Raw genomic sequence first — 17,179 nt, forward strand, 5'->3', positions numbered from 1 at the left:
CATTCATCTTTTGGTGATTTCCATAAGCAACTACTGTAATAAAGTTAGTTTGGGCCTATGTACCTGTGAGGTACTTTACATTGATAGTGAAAAACAGAAGGCAATAACTTCATGTACTCTGGCTACCATACCTACTATAAAAATAAATATGATATATATCAAGGATGTTAGAAATCAAACCCCAGAGAAAAGTGTTTAATATGTCACAAATCAATTTTATTAATTTAAGCACAAAATGAATGGAGGAAAATTTCTGTACACAATTGCGGACACAACACACGTTTTGTACAATAAGGCCCAGACAAAAAACTTTTTTTAGTCAGCATATTGACTACAAAAAATTGAAATAAAGGAAAAAAATGTCCATCTCTATTTTGCTTAAAGCAAAAAAGAAAAACAACTAATTACAGCCCCTGTCATTAAAAGACTTGTGTATGTGCTTAACTTTACAGACTATGAGTAGTCCCTGAATTGGATTGCTCTTGATACATAAAGTTATTGATGACAGGGTGCCATAAAACAATCCACAAAATAATTATAAACTGTAGCAGCAATATGCATCCTCCATGAAAGGAGGGGTAACCTCACAGCTACTGTTGTTGCTTTACTAGCAGCTGGCTTTAAAATTGGTTTATTTCATAAAACAAAAATCCAGACGTTGGAGAAAGAACTAGAAGAACCAAGGTTTAGATTGAAAACTTCACTGGCCTGGTTCAGGCTAAGCATTTAGACCCATGGATAAAATACAGACCTAACAAGGGGTTTCTCTTAGCCATGGTTGTAACACTAAGGCCAAGTTATGCAATTGCAGCCTCCCACCACAATCTTGGTTAAGAATGCTGATCAAATGGAGCAATGCACTGATGGTACTAATGTATGCTCAACCAAGCTTTTGGCAGGGGAAGGAAGAAAGTATGGATGGGGTAACCATGGATAAGAAAGCACCACTTATCTAAACCAGCTCAAAGTAAAATGGCCTAGATTGTTTATGTTAACCATATTGTACAGAATATGGGTATGGTTCAAATGTGGTATAAGATGGTTACAAGCAGTCTAAACAAAATTGGCAATAACTGTTTACTGTGCCCATTGCCAGCAATGGACCAATAGAAAAATCTGGGTTACTGGTGTGTGACAGTGAAAATTAATGATGAAACTAAATGTTTGCCAGTTTCTAATTTCTTATCAAATTAGTAGGTCATGAATGAAAAAGAAAATTATTACAAAATACTTCATGTATGATGGTTTTACTCACTGCAAACTACATTTTTATTTGTTTTCTCACTACATAGGTAGGAGAGGTCTTTGGGAGATCTGCTTCACCAGGTAATGTAAAACATCACATGTAAAGCATGATTTAAAATACCATGTTCTGCTCTTTTCAGCATATTGTCAGGGTCTTTCTTTCTTTTTTTTGTTCTTTGCCTTAGAGCTGCTTGTCACTAAATTGCAACTCTTTACACTCTGTTCTTTGGCAGGCTTCCGTGTGAGGTTTTAAAATATTTTGGACAATTCCTTTTTTATTTTTTAAGGAAGTGAGACAAAAGATTCAGATAATCCATAGTTAATATGTACTGACTGAATTCTGGAAAGAGCTTATCCTTTTTTACTCTAAAGTAAAGTGGTTGCTTTTATTTTTACTTTCTGAGTGCATGGACACTTTGTTTTTATTATTTTATTCAGTCAAGATACACTCTGGTTTTTTTTTTCCTTCAGGAAAAAAAGTATTTACTTTCCCCACACTACATATTTATTAATAAAGAAAATAGGTGGGATTGAGTGTTCTTCCACTTCTGACAGCATCCTCTGCATGGAACCATTGTCAGAACTTTGCCACTGGTGGAAAAATGGGGGCAATTTCCCCCCTCACCCTATAGTCTTTCTCCACTGTTCTGGAGGGCCAATTCTCCAGTGCCATCCCCCATTCCACCAGTGGGTTTCTTTCACTGGGTTAGAAGCCTTCCATTAATGGACAGCACCTTTTCATCTACAAGAAGCTAATTCTGGATCCAACCTGATGAAAACAGCAGAGTACTACTCTTAGTTTCCAGGTGTGTTCTGATACACATTCTTTGTATCACCTGACAATATATATGCATATTTAAATTTCTGCTTTTCTTAGCAAAATTCATTAAAACAGTGATAGATCAACCAAACCTTCATCTGCATCCATGTCTCCAGGAGAAGTAGCAATTTAAACATGTAAACCACTATCACCTGATGCAAGTTACATATATTTTGTGCTTGGACCTATCAACTCAAGTACAAAATGTAAATGAGAAGCCAACCATTGTGGGCAAGATGCAAGGAAGAGAGATATTTTGGTATAACAGATTTGCTGATGAAAAATCTAGAAGGAAAAAAGAAATAAAAAGGTATTCCTTATTGACACTTGACATCCATGCTTTTGGTCTTGACAAACTGATCTAAAAATTTCCATTATCTACATATTTATACACAATACTTTCATAAGGCACAGCACAATAGTTTGTGCACACACTGCCTCAAACTTCACCAAAAAGCCATTACTACCTTTCAATAGTATTTGCCTAAACAATATGTAAAACATCATCCATTCATTACAAATTTACACAAAAACATTCTTCCTGTACACGATTGTCTCAGTGATGTACCTATTTGCTTAAATTAGACATACTTTAAACTACTTTGCAATGTGCTAAAATCAAAATAATTTTGTTATCAGAAGGCAAAGACACAGTATAGCCATTCATTTATCATACATTATCCACATTTAGATGATGATGTCAAAACAGAGTCTGTTCATAAATAAGTAAGGATTTACAGAGTACCCTGGGTCTGAGAAATTAAAAAAAGTAAACCTTTTCAAGAAATGTATCCATGGGATTCTTTTTTTAAAAAAAGCTCAGTCTTTGTTGTGCAATCAAGTTTGCTGTACTTTCAAAGGTGTGTGTGCACCACACTGAAGATTCTAGAAACCATAAAGCATTTCCTAGTCCCTTCACAGGTATGAACCTTTCAATGTAGCAAATGTTTAAGAACACATTGTGAAAACATTCTCACCATGGCTTGTTTTCTTCGGATTCACAGTGCTAGAATCAACAGCTGTTTCTGAAGAAAGCGACATGCTCCTCCATTTACTAGAAGGGCAAAGGTTAAGACCAATTGCAGCTGTACATCAACATGATGAAATCACAAAAGTTCTGTAGCCCAGTGCTGACACAAAACACAGGCACACTGTCCATGGGCAAGAGGGAAGTTGTGGGGTTACAAAGTGCTATTATAAGTACTCCAGTTCCAAGGCATGATGAAGAGCCATTAGGTCAGAGTGGCTTGTGATCCTCCAGAATGGCATGGCATGCTGTGAACGATACAAATACAAAATAAAGAGAAAAGTCTATCTGTTATTTAATGAGTTTTGCAGTATCTCTAGGCATTCAAAGCTGGAAAGATGACAATTTGAAAACATACCAACTTAAATATCTTGACTCAAAGTAAAAATGTAATGTTTCCAGAGACAGGTCATCAGGACATATTAAAATTGAGTATCTACATTGATTACAACATCGCAGATATCTTTCTAGGGGTGTGTGTGTGTGTGTGTGTGTTATTATTTGCAACTATTAGAGCAAATACACTCCAAACATGTGATACACCAAGTAGATTAAATCAGGGAAGCTTGACTTGGCACAAAAATAATTAAGTTGGCTGAGAAAGAGCAATTATTCTTAAGTCTATATTTATGCCTATTCCCTATCCAATGCCTCACTCTGGACTGTTGAAAATAATGATAGTTTTTCATTATTTCTCTACTCTTCAATACAAGAATATATTACAATTTCCCAAGTTTTGCAGCTTACCAGTGAAGGAACATTTTTTATCAGAAGGCAATGAGGATGATTTCTTAAAGAAAAAAAGAAAATAAAGGGAAAGCTTCGAACCTTCCCTAATATGCAGAAAGATGCAAATTATACGCAAATTATAAAACATTTGGTCACTATAAAATGGTATACTGTTCACTATCAAAATATTTTTGTAACCTTTGTTTGCAGATTAGATTATTAAAGCAGAGATTCAAAGTATATCACCGTGTCGCCCAAACCATATTCAAGATAAGCGTCTCCCAGTGGTTCATATTAAAATGGTATTATTCATGTTGATCTTATAACAATGTTTCCATATGGAAAATTTTAAAGATGAATGTTTAGTTTTCATTCTATGAGCTAAATAAAGAGAAAATCTGAACCTACACTGTAAGTATGTTTGCAAGACACCTGTATAAACCAAAGACTGGATAACAGGAAATAATACAGATTATATCACATAAAGAGTGAAAATGTGATTTTGAAAATTTACTATCCTTAAGCCATAAGTAGGCCTTCAAAGTCAGCAAAATATCTTTCATATGAATCAGAGTGAGCATCTCCAGATGTTACTGGCCTACAACCTCCATCATCTCTGACTCCTAAAATTTCATGCTGAGTACTGGAACCAAACACCATCTGGGTGGCCACAGTCTCCCTCACCTGAGGTAAATAATTAAAAAGATAGAAAACAATGTTCTGCATCTATTAACCATGCAGGTCTCTCTTGAATAGTACTCATAATTTTGGTCTCCTCGTGTGCCAGAAGAGGAGAAGGAAGAGAAGAAGGAGGGGGAGGAAATGAAAACACTTTGCTTCAAAGAGAGGAAGAAAAGGAGCAGAAATTTGCATAATATTTACATATGGTAATATATATGTATAAATGAACCCTAAAATCAGGAAATGCTAGGGAAAGGAGTGGGTGGGCAGAGTGATTTCCCTTTTCTGCTGCCACTTGAATTGGTTATTGGCATGAATATCACTTAGGTATACTTGAGTACATGACAGGGGGAAAGAGAGAGGAAAACAAAGGAATTGATTAGGCCCAGATTTTTGGTTTTTCAGCCTTTTCACTTTTTGCTATTCCTTGGCTCATGTTGAGGTTGGGTTCATGATAGTACATATAGCTTACAATAAGAAAGGAACAGATAGTGCTGGCTAATGCAAGTCTTGGGTGAGTCAATTAACATTACCGAACCATATTTGTCTCCAATTCAAGGCTGGCTTCTGGTTATTCATTTATTTAAAGACTTTAAAAACCACTTTTCTACCTGTTGGGGTCTTCAAAGTGACATACACTTTAAAGCAATAATACATTAAAATCACAACTAGAAACATTATTTAAAATGGACCAAAACAATATTAAAACTATAACAGTCCTGGGAAGACAGTAGAGTTTCCATGCCTGCCTAGAACATAAACAATGGTGGAGTAAATCTGACCTCTGTGAGAGGGAATTCCACAACTGGTACACTGTTACAGAAAAGCTCTGGTTTCATGTACCTGCCATTATAGCTTCTCTTAGTGATGGGATACAAAACAAGTCCTCTGATGAAGACCACATCAGGAGATACTCCTGTCCCAAACCATTTAGGAGTTTTCTCACCTAAAACCAGCATCTTGAACTGGGTTTAAAAACAACACAGCCCTATATAGGTAGTTCAAGACTGGTGTAATATAAGCGGGGTACAGACCGACCAAAATGGGCGGTCTGCCAGCGCCTTGTTTTGTTGCATGAGGAAGCTGCAGTAGTGGCTTCCTTGAATGGCAAAAAGAACCCGCAAAAAGCAGGTTCTTTCTGTGGTGCCCTTGTGATGCCGCAGTGCACCAATGAGGGGGGGGGCAACGTACAGACGCTAAACGTCCGTTGCGTCAAAATGGCGGTGCCCGTGTGTACTGGGCACCGCCATTTTGATGCCCTTGTCACGTGCGAGGGGCGAGGGGCATCTGGAAGCACCGCCCCTCGCACGTAACGATGGCGCCCCATGGTGCCTTTCTGTAGAGCGCCATGGTCTCTAAAGTACATGACAGCTAACAGTCTGGACCTTATGCTTTTTGCTACTTGCAGTTTTCAAATATTTGGAAGGGCAGCTCCATATACAATACATGACAAGAATAATGAAACCAATGTGGGGTCAGATTCAATTTTAGTGAAGCTTTTGGGGTACCATTTTAGTGATGGATATTACCAAAGATCTGTTGTTATTAACTGCTATCAAACAGACGTTGTGCATGACAAATTCAAGCAACTTTGCTTGACCAATTCTCTATCTGCCACTTTATTACTTCAGCTCCTCTTGTGAAAAGCAAATTGTATGATGCTTTCCAGTCTAAAACTAATTCATTCATATGCTGTGTGAATTCAGTGCAGTCATTTCAATATTATCTGAGTGAAGACCGTGTGTACACTGGAATATCAGATGTAGAAAAGGGAAGTAATAGTATCACTGCATTCTGCTTTGGTCAGACCTCACCTGGAATATTGTCCTCAGTTCTTAACACTACAGTTCAAAAAGTGTACAGTCAGTCCTCCACTTTTGTGGCTTTACCATTCATGGATTTGATTACTTGTGAGTTTGTCTACAGCACCACTGGGAAGAGTGCATATGTGCTTTCCATCCTCTTTCCTTCTGGGCTTTTCCCCATAGTGAAAAAAGCCCAGGAGGGAGGCAGCAGCCAGGAAGGGTGCACGCATGCCCCTCCCACCTTCATCCATGCTTTGGCCAGCTGAGGGAAGCCAGCCAAAGCACAGGGGGGAAGAGGATCATCTTGCCCCTCAGCCAGCCAAAGCATGGGGCAAGGTGGGAGGGGTAGCAGGGGGGAGAGGAGAATGTTTGCATATCTTCTCCCTTTCCCCACATATTCACATTTTTCTACGTTTGTGGGGGGTTTTGCAAATGTGGAGGGCAAACTGTACTGACAAGCTGGAACAAGTTCCAAGAAGGGTAACCAAAATATTGCACAAACTGGAATCCAAGCTCTATGAAGAATGGCTTAGGAATCTGGCTATGTTTCATTTGGAGATGACTGAGTTCGTCATCTTTAAATATCTGATGTGATGTAGAAGATAGAACAAGCCTGTTTTCTGTTGCTTCAGAGACTACCTCCCTTATCACACAAGAAAACAAAGTGGAAACAGAGCCAGAGAGTAGTGGCTTTCTCTGTGCCTTACCACATGACGTCATAGCATTTCAATTCTCTTCCCACAGGAGATGGTTGTAAAAACATGTCCTTTCTCTAACACAGTGGTTCCCAACCTGTGCTCTGTGAAGCCCTTAGGGCTCCACAAGTCAAAAAGGTTGTGAACCCCTGGCATAACAGATTTTTCCAGACAGATAAAAGATGTGCTTTTACAACCAACTCCTGTGGGAAGAGAACTGAAGCACTATGATGTCATGTGGTAAGGCACAGAGAAAGCTGCTGTTCTCTGGCTCTGTTTCCGCTTTCTTTTCTCATGTGATAAGGCTCTAGAGCACCTAACAAATGATTCAAATTACAATAAAAGTGATTCCAGCTAAATTTTAGGAAGAATTTCCTGATAATAAGAGCAGTTTGACATTGGAATAGACTACCTAAGAAAGTAGTGGACTCTCCCTCACTGAAGAATTTTAAAAAAGATGATGTTTGTATGACCATTTCTTAGGAGTGCCTTATCTGTGGATTCTTTATAGATAGTCCTTGTGGTCTCTTTACATAGAATGATACAGAAAAGATCACAGAGCTGTACTTTCACACATTTGTATTCTTCATGCCCTAACCAAAAGTTCTGCCAAATGCAAACTTTCCGAGCAGACAGTCATGTAGCATTCTGGCACTGGATCCATGAAGTAAGAACAGTCAGTCACTATGGTAGAAATTCCAGACTGCACTCATCCCACATAGACTTGCGGATCATTAGTGGTTTATGCTATAACCCTTCCTTCTTATGTTTCTACCCAGAACAGCAGCTAATCCTTTTGGCCCAATTTAATAAGTACTCACTTGCTACTTAAAAAGTAAACAGCCTCCAACTTGCCCCATATCTCGTGTGGCAATGACATATTTTACATCACCACAAACTCATAAAAAGAATCTCCAACCCAACATGTCATTCAAACTGTTCACAAATAAAGAACCTAAAGACTGCAATTTGGGAACAGCTAGGCCAAAAACCAAATATTCTGGCAAACATCTGCTTCTTTCTATGAGTAATTTTAATAGTGTTTAGATGTGCGAATTCCCCAACACGATAAACTCTTTTTCTCTCTCTCATTTCTCTTTTGCGAGACAAACACAAAGATAGTGAATACTATACATAATAACAGATTCCTTACAGTCGCAACTATATCAGCTGTTTTGAATAGTCCAGATAGATTTTTGACACTTACTGCTTGACGTGAATATTTAATTATCTTATAAAATACGTTTGCAGGAAATAACAGCTTATGGAAAGGTGACAATGTCATGACTTAGTCAATATGAGTGAAATGTAAGAGAGTGTTGCATTCTGCATGAATCATATTTCTTTTAATCAATCAAAAGGGATGCTTTAAAAATAGTTCATTGTGAAAGAATTCTATCAAAGGATATGCAAGTTGTTTTTTACAAGTGCAGTTACAACTAAGATTGCATAAAAAGCAGCTCTGATGTAGATCCAGCTTACAAAATGTGCCAGTTATGCTGAAATGTGTTTGAAATCTGTTTGTTTGTTTTTTAATACAAATACAGCAATTGACTTCAGAAATTGACTACAGAAAATGTACTGCAATATCACTTTCTGGGAGCACAAGCTTTCTCATAAGAGATTCAGGGCTGTTTTCAATATGCAGTAAGTAGTTGATTTCAGACTACCATGTTCTTCTATTTTTCAGAAGCAAGAGGTTGCATGTATCAGTTTTTACAGCATACAGTAAACATAGACAGCTACCATTAAAATGAAAATATGAAAGGCTATTTTAATATTTCTCTGCCTAATTCTTTATTCCATGTCTCATTTCTTTCAGACATGAAATTGGTAGGTGTGTAGGACAGGGCCTTTCCTACATCTGGTCCAGGATGCTGGAACTCCTTATGTTAAAACTGTCATATTACATTCCCCTTCCCCACAATACTCAGCTTACAGAAGTATTGTTTTAAAAAAAACTTTTAAAATGATTTATTTCATTGTGTCTGATCCCTGGAATCAAATGTTTCTTTTCAACTGCTCTGAGTTGTTGCAAACTGATGTTTAAATATAATGTGTTTTTTTCTGGTTTTTGCTTGTTGATTTGTTTTATAACTTTGTTTTTATAATTTGTCTTGTCTGGTTCATCTCAAGTTGAAAGATGCCATGGAAATTTTAGAGATAAAGTTTACCTGCCTGCCTATCTATAAAATAATATTCACAGTAAACATGAACAACTATGGGGATATTATGAGATTAAGGTATGTTTTGTTGATGCTATCTCATTTAACTATATAGACAAACCACTGCAATCAGAAAGGAATGGAACATTTTATTGGTAACTAGAGGTTGCTGTCCAAATAGCAATTCAGACTGGGAAATTGTGATGGCTGGTGTGAAACATTAAATCCTTTAAAACATGTAAATAAAATATACAAGACTACTTGTTGGTGTTCTATACAATTTTGAGAGCTTGAGAATAACTGAACATTTTACCTTCCCCACTCTTCCACTCCAGCTCACATACTCCACTATTACTCAATATTCAATGTTCCACTCAGTGTTCTGATCACTGTATTTGAGCTGGCATCACTACTGGATAAAGTTAAGAAGAGGGAAAGATGAAACTAGACACATGCATTTGAGGAACAACTTGCAACTAGAGATAGCTGTTTGGTGTCTTGGCTGTCAGCTGGAGGTTGAGATGAGAAGCTGGCTTGACCACTTGAGCCAAGTAACAACTAGGAATGCGTAAAATTAGTTTATGCAATATTTAAATGTAGCTCACCCTCAAAGTCAATTTTTTAAATTTTTACTTTGGGATCTGGCTGTTGACACTGTAAGCTTGGTCTGCATTAGAAATAAAAGTATGCACTTCATCAGTTATATAACCTCACCATGTGCTGTAGATGGTGTTACGAAGAGTGCAACCCTGGCTCCAGCTCGCCTCTTCATTCAACTCTATGCCAGCTTGGGTCAACAGAACAGAGAAAGTGTATTTGCTGTGGTGGGCAGAGAGCCAGCACAGTTTGTTCTTTCCCCCAAAGAACAGGGAAAATTGGAGGAAAATCTCCCTGCTGGCAGCTGTGGGAGCAACAGAACCACAGGGTGTCCTTTATTATTCTGGCCTTGAGGCAAAGCCACAATTGAAACCTTTAAGTTAAAGGCATATAAATATAGTCATGGAGAACTTGAAAAGTAGTATTTTTGAGGTGAGGTAAGAATCTGAATCGTTGTAGACTCTGGAAGATGTTTTTCTTAGACATGAATACATATAGTTACCACATTCCTTGTTGATATAATCCCATTGAATTCACTGTTGTTTTGCCCCTCACTGTTCAGGACTAGAAGTCCTTCTGGCAACATTAAAGAAATTCCTTTAGAGAACCTTTAGTATTATCTGCTCCGTTCACATATCTAAAAATTATGTTTTGTGAAAGGCCATACCAGAATCTGTTTATGCACTGATACAAGTGGCAAATAATTTCTTTGGCAAAGAACGTTTCTAACATCATCACATGGATTAGAATCAGGGCCACACACTGGATTCCAACAAAGCCAGACTCAAATCAGGGAACCTCAGACCAATTCTTGCTTTACCTTTTGCAAAGGGGACTTCCTTCTAAAGTAATCAGAACTAAGTTGGACACAGGCTAAATCTTACTCAGAGTAAGATTTGGATTCTGGAAAAACAAGAGAATCAACCCTACTTGCATATAGCATCCTATAGGTTTTTGCTCTGTAAACACTTCCAGAAAGGGAAGCAAACATAAACATTTTAGTAGTATCTTTCCAGTCAATTTCCAGAGGCTGTCATTTTAAGAAAACTTGTTATTCTAGCTTCCTTTTTTTCATCAGGGGGAGATCAAAAGATGCAATGGAGATTCAAACTGGTTGAGCAGTACAGTCACCCCTCCATTTTTATGGACCTTGAATCTGCTTCCCTTGCCTGTTCATGGGCGGCAAACAGAGGGGGAGAAAATGGGTTGTGCATTGCCATTCAAGCCAATGGGGCTTGAATACTGAGGATTTTTCATTTTTGTGGGGGTCGGTGGGTGGGTGGGTGGGGTCTGGAACAGATTCTCTGTGAAAACAGAGGAGCTACTGTAATTAATTATTCCCTGGTAAGACCAACATTGTTTTTTAGAACTACAGACATATAATGACAGTTAAGCATGATGCAAATTATGGATGAGATGGCACGTACAATGATGCATCCACGAGGTAGCCATTTTCTTCAAATGCCATCATGCTGCTTATGTAAAAACTCAAAGACCAATTTTCAAACATCATGAAGTTCCTGGCATCTGCCACCTATCCTGAAGCTTTTTTGTCTGGAGATCCTTCCCCTGATGCAAATAAAACAAAACAAAATCCCTACAGGGATAGTGGCTCCCCACTTTTCAGGCTACTTCAGCTACTGCCCTTAGCCTTCTGAAATACAGGTTTGTTATTTAGTGTCATTTCATGCTGTCTGTCATTTCACAGTAATGGTTCACAAGGAATGCAGGGTGATCCACTTGCACAAAGTCATCTGCATATTTGGAAATTGTTTCTTTTTCTTTTTTATGTTATCAATAAGGCTAACTATTTCATAGTCCATAAGTATTTGTTGAAGTAATTTAAAACTAGTTAATGCTGCAATCCTATATATATTTAGCTGGCAAGAAGGCTCACTGAGAGGTCCTTAATATTCTAAAGGTACCAGATTCCATCTGATCGTGGAAGCTAAGCAGAATCAGCTCTAGTTAGAACTCAGATGAGAGACTTCCAATAAATATCAGGTGCTGTGGGCAATATTTCAGAGGAAGGAACTGGAAAAAACCACCTCTGAGTATTCCTTGCCCAAGAAAGCCCCATGAAATTCATAGGGTTGCCATATTTTGACATGTGACTTGAAGGCACACACATGGCCCACTGACCATTGTAGCACTTACTTCTGTGTAAAAAGTTAAGATTGCATGGCATAATTTGCAGGTAGTAGGAGTATTGATTTAAAAGTTACAACAGAATGATGTTAAAAGAATAACATAGAATCACAGAATTGGAAAGGGTCTTGTAGTCCATATATGTCAGACTTCTGCTTGATGCAAAAATATGTAGTTAGAACTACAGTCCCTCAGTATCCACAGATTCTTTATCCATGGATTCAACAATCCATGGCTTCAAAATATTTTAAAAATATATACATTCCAAAAAGCAAACCTTGGTTTTGACATTTAATATAGGGGTCACCATTTTAGTATCAACATGCAAAGGGATCTTGTGGCACCACCTTTGAAACTAACTGAAAGGGAGAAGTTGTAGCATGAGCATAGACTTGAGCCTATTTCCTCAAGTGCATGGGGTAGAGTAGAATGTCCAGGGACAGACCTATAAAGCAGTCTCTCTTTCTGTTAATCTCAAAGATGCAACAAGATCCCTTCACATACTGATTTTCTAAACTAACATGGCTATGTCTTTGAAATTACTATTTTACTATACCACGGAGGGTATCCACGGAGGGTCCTTGAACCAATAAAGGCCCACTGTACTGCAAGTCCCAACAGTCTCAACCATGATAACAAATGATGAAGAATGCCGAGAGATCAACAATGGAATCAACAATGCTGAAACTAATTTCCTGCACTGGCAGGATTTTCATTCAATTCACAGCAGCTGTGGGAGGAGCAACAGTAAAATCCAGAGTGGCTGAGCTATTTCTGTGTGATTCCCACTCAATTCACTGAGCCAGAGCATCACCCCAACAGATGGCTTTCCAGCCTCCAAACCTCAAGGGAAATCAGGTATTAATTGTTAAGACACTTATAACGCAATCTTGTACTTGTATAAACAAAATAAGTCACATGGCTTAACCTCAAGAAACTGGGTACAGCATCATAATGGTGGAAGCTAAAGAATCCTTGATGAAAAATTAATCTAACTTAAGTTTTGCTTTGGAAGCTTAAAAGGTTGCCTCATTACCTTCTTTGATCCTTGTTCTTCTTCCACACCATCTCCTATAACAACATATACTACTTTTCTTCCAAATCTTTGAATTATGCGCTCAAAACAGCTTTCTTTCCCTGAAAAAAAAGCACAAAGTGCTATAGGTTGTGCAATTGTATATGATCAAACCCTAATTTTAAGCAATCATGTAGCATTTTATTCAAATTAAGAAATCGAACAATAGAGTTACAAACATTTTACAATGTAGTATCATTGTATTAAGGGCATTATGTCCACACTAGGTTATTTTCATATGATCACTGAAAACAAAACTATGATCTTGTTGCTGTTTGCCTTCAAGTCACTTCTGGCTTACGGCGACCCTAAGATGACCCCATCATGGATGTTTCTTGGTAGAATTTTTTCAGAGAGCGGTTGCCTTTGCTTTCCTCTGAAACAGAGAGAGTATGATTTGCCCAGGACCACCCAGTGGGTTTCTATGTCTAAGCAGGGATTGGAACTGATCTCCAAAATCATAGTCCAGTCCTCAAACCACTACACCATGCTTGTACAGTCCATAATCGTTCCTCCTGCTCATCCCTGATTAGCTTTTAACTGTTCTGTTATTCCAAACTGATATTGGGCAAGTACCTTCCAAAAATATGTGACTAATGTCCCTAATTTTATTATCTGGGAAACTGAGGTGGTGATACTTCTGAATTTTCATATTTACAGCTCTGTCATTGTTTCATGGTAATACTGCTTGACCTGGAAGTGAAAGGAAACAAATAAGCATCTCTCTTTGAAACATATTGAGGGCTAGCTGTGCTGGCCATGCAACAAAAAACAACATAATCCAAAATCCAGAAGTAGCAATACTTTTATCTCCAAAGCATAAAATATAATAAATTATGCAAGCTTTCAAAGCTTCACCAGCTTTTTCATCAGGCAACCATGTTAAAAATCATACAGGAGAGAAAGTGGCATTGTTAGAATCACAGACGTACATTCTGTTTCAGATGCTACTCTGTTATCAGTTAAGATGGTGTTGAGGGATTTCAATGCATGCAGCTTTCCCTTCTTGACCATGGGAGAATTAAGGAGAAAGGGCAATAAAAGGTAGGTAATAAAATTTTAACTGCATTACAACCAGAGCTTGATCTCAAGGGAAGTTACTTTTCTGTTGCCTTTGTTGCTGTCAACTGGAGTCAATTTTGATTCATGGTGACCCTGTGGATGAGATATTTTCAAGATTCCTGATCCTCCATCGTTTTCCTTAGTACCTGTAAATTCATGCCCTAATAGAATTCATTCATCTAGCATGCTGCCTTCCTCTCTTTCTGTTTTCCTTCACCTTTCTTAGCATTAATGTTTTTTTCCAATGAGTTGTGCCTTCTTGTGACCAATGTACAACAGTCTCAGTTTAGTCATCTTGGTTTCCATGGAGATTACTGGCTTGATCTTCTCTAGGGCCCATTTGTTTGTCTTTTTGGCTGTCGACAGAATCCTTAGCACTCTTCTCCAGCACCACATCGCAAATGAATTGATTTTCTTCCTATCCACCTTTGTAACTGTCCAGCTCCCACATCCATACATGGTAATAGGGCATACAATGGCTTGTATGATTCTAACTTTCATTCTCACTTGTATATCTTTGCATTTTAGGATCTTCCCTAGTTCTTGCATATCTCCCCTCCCCATTCTTAGGGGCTCTTTAGACCAGCCCCTAAGGGACAGTGTGATGCCACCCCTTTCCTAGCTGGATTGGAGCCTTGGCAACTGCACGTCACGGCCCAATCCAGTCTTTCCAGGGCGTGATAATAATAACAATAATAATAAGTTTTATTTATCTTTTTCCACCTCTCCCAATGGATCGAAGCGGGATTACAGTCAGATTATACTGTTCAACAACAACAATTCTATTAACAGTATTAAAATCACAATATAAAAACCATGCATAATCTAAAAAGAGTTAATACAATATAAAATCTCAGTTAACATCCTGAGGTATACTCCTATTTAAGAGATAGAATTTTTCATCAAATCTATAAAAGATCAGGAGGGTATGCTTGCCAGAAGAGGTAAGTTTTCAGCACCTTCTTAAAGGCATCCAAAGTGGAAGTGAGTCGGAGCTCTTCCGGAAGGTTATTCCAAAGTGTAGGGGCCATTGCTGGATATGCTCTTTGGTTAATCTCACTTTAGGGTAATCAAGTAAGTTCTTGCCAGTTATTCTGAGAGTGTGGGGCGGATTATATCAAGAGAGGTGTTCCCTCAAGTAACTTGGGCCCAAGCCATGTAGGGCTTTAAAGGTAATAACCAACACTTTGTATTGGGCCCGGAAGCTGATTGGCAGCCAGTTTAGAGATTTTAGTACAAGTGTTATGTGTTCTGACCTTGAGGTCCCAGTGACCACTCTGGCTGCTGCGGTTTGGACTAGCTGAAGCTTCCGAACTTGGCACAAAGATAGCCCCATGTAGAGCGCATTACAGAAATCTAAGCGAGAGATTACCAGTGTGTGTACTACAGTTTCAAGGTCCTTTCAGTCCAGGTAGGGACACAGTTGGCATATCAGCCGAAGCTGATACCAAGCACTCCTGGCCATCGCATCCACTTGAGATGGAAACTGTAGAGATGAGTCTAGGAGTACTCCCAAACTGCAAACTTTGTCCTTTAGGGGAAGTGTGACCCCATCCAGGACTGGATGACAAATCTCCCTGCCTGGACCTGGGGTACCTATCACGAGTACCTCTGTTTTCTCTGGATTCAGCCTGAATTTGTTTTCCTTCATCCAGCCCATTACAGACCTCAGGCAGGCATCCAGAGGAGAGGTGCCTTCCTTAGTCACTGTATCAGTCAGAGACATGGAGAGGTGGATCTGGGTGTCATCAGCGTACTGATAACACCGTGCTCCATGTTTCCGGATGATCTGTCCCAGGGGCTTCATGTAAATGTTAAATAGCATGGGGGACAGGATGGCGCCCTGAGGGATGCCAGATGTCAGCTCTCTTTTATGAGAGCAGCTGTCCCCCAGCCTCACCATCTAGAACCTTCCCGAGAGGTAGGATCGGAGCCACTGGAGCACAGTGCCCCCGATACCTAACTTTCTTAGGCGTTCCGGAAGGATACCATGGTGGATGGTATCAAAGGCTGCTGAGATGGTGCTCCTTCAACACAGCACCGGAGAAGCGCCTTGATGCGGCATGCTGTGTGAAGCAGCGTGTGGCGTCACAATGCCCTAGGGGGAGGAGTCAGAGCATGCTTTATGTGGATGTGACCCCCCAACTCCACCTTTTGGCCATCATTTTGTTTTCCGGGTTTTGTTGTTAACTGCCCTCGAGTCCATCTCGACCCATGGCAACCCTGCTGATGAGACATCTCCAAGACCCTCTGTCTTCCACTGCTGTGCTCAGTTCCTGCAAACTCATACTCGTGATCTCTTTAATAGTCCATCCATCTTGCATGCGGCCTTCCTCTCTTTCTACTTCTCTCTACCTTTCCCAGCATTACTGTTTTTTCCAATGATTCATGCCTTCTCATGATGTGTCCAAAGAACAACAACCTGAGTTTTGTCATCTTGGCTTCTAGGGAGGTTTCTGGCATGATCTGCTCCAGTACCCATTTGTTTGTCCATCTGTTAGGTAGCACTAGAGATGATTCTGTCAATATGGATTGCAGCAGTTTGAATGGACTATCATCTGTTCCTTGTGATTTGTATTTCACAATTTCTCTTTCTGTAGCTTCCACCTCACTTTTTAGAATCTGGGGGTTTGTTTTCTTATGGCTCTTCAATTCCGTGTGTCCTTCATTTTTCATCTCTTTTATATAACTCTTCTGTGTATTGCATCCAGTGTCTTTTTATTCCTTTCTAGTCTTGAATTATCCTATCTTCCTTGTCATAGAGTATCCCAGACCTTGGTTTAAATTTCCCTTTGTTTTCCAAGATCTTGTGGAATAAGTCACTCATTCTTCCTTTTTGTTGTTATCTTCTATTTCTCTGCATTGGTCATTGTAATAATTTTTGTTGTCTTTTCATACTAGTCATTGTACTGCTAGATTCATAGTTCTGAGTTTGTTCCTGTCTTCCTTTTGTTTTGCTTCTCTTCTTTCCTTTACTGCTTGTAGTTTTATCTGGCATCCATGGTTTTTTATCTTTGTTTTTGGTGACTGAAAGTGTCTGTTTGCATTCTTCTTTTATTGTGTCCCTGGATTCTGTCCATAGTTCTTCTGGTTCTCAGCCCATTATGCCTAATAGTGCAAATCTATTCCC

The 17,179-nt window shown here is 38.9% G+C and overlaps 1 protein-coding gene across 9 annotated transcripts in view; it reads right to left on the reverse strand.

The window, feature by feature from the left end:
• Nucleotides 1-236: 236 nt before the first annotated feature.
• EYA1 (EYA transcriptional coactivator and phosphatase 1) overlaps nt 237-17,179 on the reverse strand; it is a 119,650-nt gene continuing 102,707 nt past the window's right edge. For all 9 annotated transcript variants that reach the window (XM_089517442.1, XM_089517449.1, XM_089517447.1 and 6 more), the window contains 2 exons: nt 12,949-13,049; nt 237-3,340 (listed from right to left, as the gene is read on the reverse strand). In XM_089517442.1, coding sequence (XP_089373568.1) covers nt 3,260-3,340; nt 12,949-13,049 — 182 coding nt within the window. In that variant the 3' untranslated portion in view covers nt 237-3,259. The remainder of the gene's footprint in view (nt 3,341-12,948; nt 13,050-17,179) is intronic.

Source organism: Sceloporus occidentalis, unplaced genomic scaffold, assembly GCF_023333645.1.
Source record: "Sceloporus occidentalis isolate IW3139 unplaced genomic scaffold, rSceOcc1.0.p SCAF_3, whole genome shotgun sequence".
NCBI lineage: Eukaryota > Metazoa > Chordata > Lepidosauria > Squamata > Phrynosomatidae > Sceloporus > Sceloporus occidentalis.